The 5,901-nt window shown below is 42.2% G+C and overlaps 1 protein-coding gene across 1 annotated transcript in view; it reads left to right on the top strand.

Annotated features, from left to right (window-relative positions):
- The window catches only part of Yars (tyrosyl-tRNA synthetase), a 34,680-nt gene that overhangs the window by 5,353 nt on the left and 23,426 nt on the right, over window positions 1-5,901 (top strand). Inside the window, exon 4 of the mRNA XM_004640979.2 lies at window positions 4,191-4,320. Within this exon, the coding sequence (XP_004641036.1) occupies window positions 4,191-4,320 (130 nt within the window). The remainder of the gene's footprint in view (window positions 1-4,190; window positions 4,321-5,901) is intronic.

Here is a 5,901-nt window from a genome sequence, read left to right as displayed (position 1 = left end):
ACTGAGCCATCTTCCCAGCCCCTTACTACAGTAATTTAAAGTCTTTTAAACACACTATATTTCTTTTTATCACACCTCATACACATAACCATAACAAAAGCCTTTGGCCTTACATGTATGGTGAATGATCCAACCTCCCTTTTTCTTCTACCCTCAGTAAGAAATGATAAAAGAAATTTCAAAGAGATTCCATACCTCCCCAACAGTTTTTATGGTTTATCCCACTCCCAACCTCACCACCACCCCAGTGCTAGGGATGGAATCAAGGACCTTGCAGATACAGCATGAGGCAAGCACACTCCCAGTGAGCTATCCTTGAGCCCCTGCATACTAACTTTGTACTTGTTATTGGAGTAATTCCCCCATGCTGCCTCGTAGTCTCCACATTTAAAAAATGTTTTAACTTCTCAACTAAAGATAAACCACATGGGCCAGGGAAATGGCTTAGTGGAATAAGCGCTTCCCTGGCAAGCGCAAGGGCCTGAGTTCAATCCCTGGTTCTGCCAAAAAAAAAAAAAAAAAAAGATAAATCACATATTAAATGTCACTCTCCTAATCACTTTTTTGGTTTTTTTTAAGATAGTCTTGCTAGGGGCTGGAGAGATGGCTCAGTGGTCTAAAGCACCTACTTGAAACAAGCTTGGCAAAGCACAGGGACCGTGGTTCGATCCCCAGCACCACATGCCAGCCAGCCCCGCCCCCTGGTGGGCTGAGCGCTGGCCACACACACACACAATAAATAAATGTAATAAAAATAAATAAATATTAAAAAAAAAAAAAAGATAGTCTTGCTACATTATGTAGCTTCTGTTGGCCTTGAATTCACTATGTAATCTAGGCTGGCCTTGAACTTGGGGCAGTCCTACCTCAGGTTCCCTCCCTAGTGTTAGGATTATTCTCCTAGTCACTTTTGCACTGAAATCCTTAGAACAACTTTTTAAAGCAAGCATTAGTCTATCATAACTCGTGGATAGGAAAATAGATTCACAATTAACTTTCCCAAGTTCATATTATAAAAATAAATGTTAGGATATGAACCCAGATCTCTCTCACTAGTAATTTTTCTTTTTGCTTCATCAAATATAGTTTCATTTATTACTTCCCCTGTTTAGGATGTTTAATGTCTGATAAGGTTTTTTTGTTTGACCACCACCACCCCTAGTGAAACTTTAGGTCTTACAGATGTTAGGCAAGTGCTCATTGATGCTGTACATTCCATCCCAAGGCTTTTTTTGTTTTTTAAACTGGGTCTTAGTTCTCTAGGCTACCCTTCAATTTTTCTGCCCTTCAATTGTTCTGCCTCAGTCTCTCAGCTGGGATACAGACATGCACCAATATGTCCAGCTCAAGATTTAAACTTTTAAATAAAACATACAAACTTTTTAAAAAATGTATTTAATAGAGTCTCACTATGTAGATTGGACTCTAGTAATTCTCCTGTTTTCAGCTTCCCAAGCACTGGGATTATAGGCGCACCACCACACCCAGTCTCAATCACTGTATCAGCTTGCCCCAGGGGTGGGGCCAGGATCAAACCCGGTCCCTGCAGTATCTAAGCAGGTGCTTCAGTCAGCTGAGCTATCTGGCCAGCCCTTCAAATATCTTTATATAAACAAACCTTCAAACCTACAGCCACTGTAGAATGCCTTAAGATTTCATTCATTTTTACATTTAATCTGCATGAATTATGTAGATAGTGAATATTATAGATATTTATGCGGTCACTATTATATGGTAACACATTGTTTGACTGGTATGTTCCTCTCAACCCAAACAGAATTACAAGGTAGCGTTAAGAGAGAAATGGGCAAAAACATTTATTGTAGAGTGGAAGCAGAAAGCTCCCAGTACCAGGAGGACCTGAGCAGGTTGCCAGGGGTCTTTGTCTAGGAATTTTTCTACACAAAAATGACTATAGCGTAGATCACTCTGGGCCAAGTTGAGGTCAGCCTACGGAGTTTACAAGCAGCAAAGTTGACTTGGAAGTGTGCATATTGGAACTCAGATATGTAGAAAACATATTTTGCAAGCATCATTCATTATAATTTTTCTAAGATTATCAGCACAAGCAGAACAAAAGCACTCTTCAAAGAGATATGAATGGAGACTTGATGGTATTGTTTATCATCTTATTTTTATCACATTATTGGACAGGATGATCCCACTAGTCTAATAGGAGGCTCTTGTTTATTGGGCCACCAGAGCTCTGGCCTTGGCCGTTGTGTTCCCATCCTGGAGCCTGGTTTTTTGTTAGCTCTCAGCCCTAGGCTTCATCTTATCTTGTCCTTCACTGTGTCATCCTGACTCCCTCTGGACTTGGTTTTCTCTGGCTGCCTGTCCTGCCTGCTCAACTCCCTTTGCCTAGAACACTCCCTTAGTGGACCGGCATCACTCTAGAAAGTCTTCTCACCTTCCCACAGGACCCTGTTCATCTTTAACATTTTCTAAAACTCACTATGTTTTAGCAGAACTGATTGTTTACTTTTTTTTTTTTTTTTGTGGTACTGGGGATTGAACTCCGGCCCTTGCGCTTGCCAGGGAAGCACTTATTCCACTGAGCCATCTCCCCAGCCCAGAACTGATTGTATAAATCACTATTGTTTGCCTCTTTTCAGGGTGACAATACCTAAGTCTTAAAAAAATGAAACCGAAGCCCAACGCACATGTGCAGAAGGCTCCTGGTTCATCTTCCTCAGGTCATCTACCCCCTTCCCTGTTTCAATAAGCTCCATTCTAGGTTACGTTTTATATATATAATTGAGTGTGAGCTTATGTATATGCGATGGTGGCAGGTACTACAAATAGGGGTAGGTGAAAATGTTTTCAGACAGTAGGAGTTAGTATTTAAAGAGAACGTTTGGGAAAACATCTCAGATAAGATTATTAGGCAGAGGACTGGCAAGATAGTTTAGTGGTCTATAGTGCCTGCTTAGGCACGCTTAGGTAGGCTCAGGGGACTTTGGTTTGATCCCCCCACATGCTGCACCAGCCCCACCCTCATGAGTGGGCAAAAAAAAAAAAGATTATTAGGCAGAGAACTGGGTAGGGTAGTGCAGGCCTATAATCCCAGACTCAAAGAGGCTGAGGCAGAGAAGCGTACCAGCCTAGCCTGGGCAACTCATTGACTTAGCAAGATCCTGTCTCAAATTAAAAAATAAAAAGAGGCCTGGGGATATAGCTCAGTGGCACAGCACCTGCCTGGTAAGCACAAGGTCCTGAGTTCAATTCTCGGTACCAAAAACTAAAGATAAGAAATAAAGGGCCAGCCAGGTAGTTCAGCCAACTAAAGCACCTGCTTAGGCAGAGTGCAGCAGCTGGGGTTTGATCCCTGTGTGCCTTGCCAGCCCCGCCCCCGGGGCGCACTGAGCCGGTGATTGACCCTGTACCGAATAAATAAAAGATTAATCAAAATCAGAAAAATAGACTTGGTAATAAATAAATAAATAAATAAATAAACGTGGTAAGAGATAAAATATTCAAGTTTTTTTTTCCCCCTTAAAGGGCATGTCAGATAAATTGAAAAATTGTGTTCAGTAGGCATTCCTGAAGAAGAGAACAGATGGGGACAGTAGAGAAACAGTGTGTCAAAGCATAGTAGACCTTTTTTTTTTTGAAACAGGGTCTCTGTGTAGTTCAGACAGGCCTTAAACTCACTATGTAGTCCCAGCTGATCTCAAACTCAAGAGTAATTCTGCCTCATCCTCCTCAGGGATGGGATTACAGGTGTGTGCTACCACACCTAGCCGCACTTTTTTTTTTTTTTTTTTTTAAAAAACTGGGGATTGAACTCAGGCCCTTGTGCTTGCCAGGGAAGTGCTTACTCCACTGAGCCATCTCCCCGGCCTGAATGGCAGAAGGATTTTTTTTTTTCTCTGAATGCCTTCAGGGCAGGTTTGGCTGGCTTGAGTTGTAGGGATGGAACCACAGCAACCTGAGCCTGACTGCTTTGTTGAAGCAGCCACTTAAAGAACTGAGCTAAGGGGCAGGCCCCCACACCATTTTAAAGAAGCAAATTATTAAAGTTGTCTTTTAAAAGAAAAAAGAAAAAATGCCTTAGATGAGCAACAGAGCACTCATATTTTAGAAGCTACTAGGCAGTCATTTCTTGAACATTTTAAGATCAGGGAAGTGATTACCCTGGGAAACTGAGGCCCGGTCTCACAGCTGTCCCCTCCTCCTTTGCTCTTCAGAGAGTACACACTGGATATGTACAGGCTGTCTTCCATGGTCACACAACACGATGCCAAGAAGGCTGGAGCTGAGGTGGTAAAGCAGGTGGAACACCCTTTGCTGAGTGGTCTGTTGTACCCTGGACTGCAGGTACTTGAGCACTGGAGGAGACCCAGTTACCTTTCTGCTCTAATTCTAACTGTTGGGCCCTAGCCTCCCACCGCAGCTGTGTCTCCCCTCCTTTTCTTCCTCCCTAGCTTCCTAGAATGTTCTTTTACTTGATTGTAAGTCTATGTGTTCTTTATGACAGCACTCATCTCACACATCTTTTTTGTCTTTTTGAGACAGGGTCTCACTTTGCAGCTCAGGCTGGCCTTGAGCTCACTTTGTAGCTCAGGTTGGTCTCCAAAGATCCTCCTGCCTCAACCTCGAATGCTGGGATTACAGGCCTGTGCCACTACGCCTGGCTTCACGTGTCTTCTTTATGTTAATCACAACTTTTTGTTGTTTGGATTTTTTTTTTTTTTTTTTGCAGAACCCGGAATTGAACTCAAGCCCTTGCACTTGCCAGGGAAGTACTTATTCCACTGAGCCATCTCCCCAGCTTGTTGTTTGGATTTTTGAGACAGTGTTTCAAATTGCAGTGTAGGGCTGGTGAGATGGCTCAGTGGTCTAAAGCACCTACTTAGAACAAGCTTAGCAAAGCACAGGGACCATCCCCCAGCACCACATGCCAGCCAGCCCCGCCCCCTTGTGGGCGGAGCTGGCCACACACACACACACAAATAAAATTTAAAAAAAACAAATTGCAATATAGTACAGGTTGGCCTTAAAGTTGCCATTTCTCTGCCTCAGTTTCCTGAGTGCTGGGATTGCAGCCATGCAGCACTGTGCCCTGCTGGTCATAATCTCTTAATTAAAAATAAACTGATATGTGAAAAAAAATCTTAGCCATGGGCCTGGAGAGATAGCTCAGTAGAATAAATGCTTGCCTGGCAAGTGCAGGGGCCTGAGTTCACTACCCGGTTCTGCCAAAAAAAAAAAAAAAAAAAAAAAAAAAATCTTAGCCATGATCCTATTTTGCATTAAACAAAACAATCACATCACATTTCATAGACATTTGTATTTGTACAAGCAAGGAAAAAGCAAAAAAATACAAACCAAGCTATTGATTTTGGTTACCTCAGGAAGGTAGAATGAAAATGTAAATACATTAATTTTTTTTTTACTTTTTTTTTTTTTTTTTTTTTTTTTTTTTGCGGACCTGGGGATTGAACTCAGGCCCTTGCGCTTGCCAGGGAAGTACTTATTCCACTGAGCCATCTCTCCGGCCCCTTATTTTTTTATATTTTTTAATGTTTGCTATTAAAAAAAAAAAAAATCTCCCCTTGTCGCCTCAGAAACCTTTGCTAACATTATACCTGGAAGCTTCCTAGATCTGCACTGTGCAGTGTGGTAGCTCCTCATCTGAGTCATAAAGGTCTATTAAGGAATTAAGGTTTCAATTAAGTGAGGGGGCATGTGTACCTGGAGCCTCGCTAGCTGAGAGGCTGGGGCAGGAGGAGTATTTGAGTCCAGGAACGTTAGGCCAGCCTGGGCAGTATGCCAACACCTTGACTCCAAAAAAAGTTAAACATGTAGTTTTTTGTTTTTTGTTTTTCATCAGTAAAGACTTTAAAAATAGATATTTAGGGGCTGGTGAGATGGCTCAGTGGTCTAAAGAACCTACTT

Source organism: Octodon degus, unplaced genomic scaffold (genome assembly GCF_000260255.1).
Source record: "Octodon degus isolate 3935 unplaced genomic scaffold, OctDeg1.0 scaffold00130, whole genome shotgun sequence".
NCBI classification, from domain to species: Eukaryota; Metazoa; Chordata; class Mammalia; order Rodentia; family Octodontidae; genus Octodon; species Octodon degus.
The sequence above is the reverse complement of the archived record's forward strand: the minus strand, read 5'-3'. Positions and strand labels throughout refer to the sequence as shown.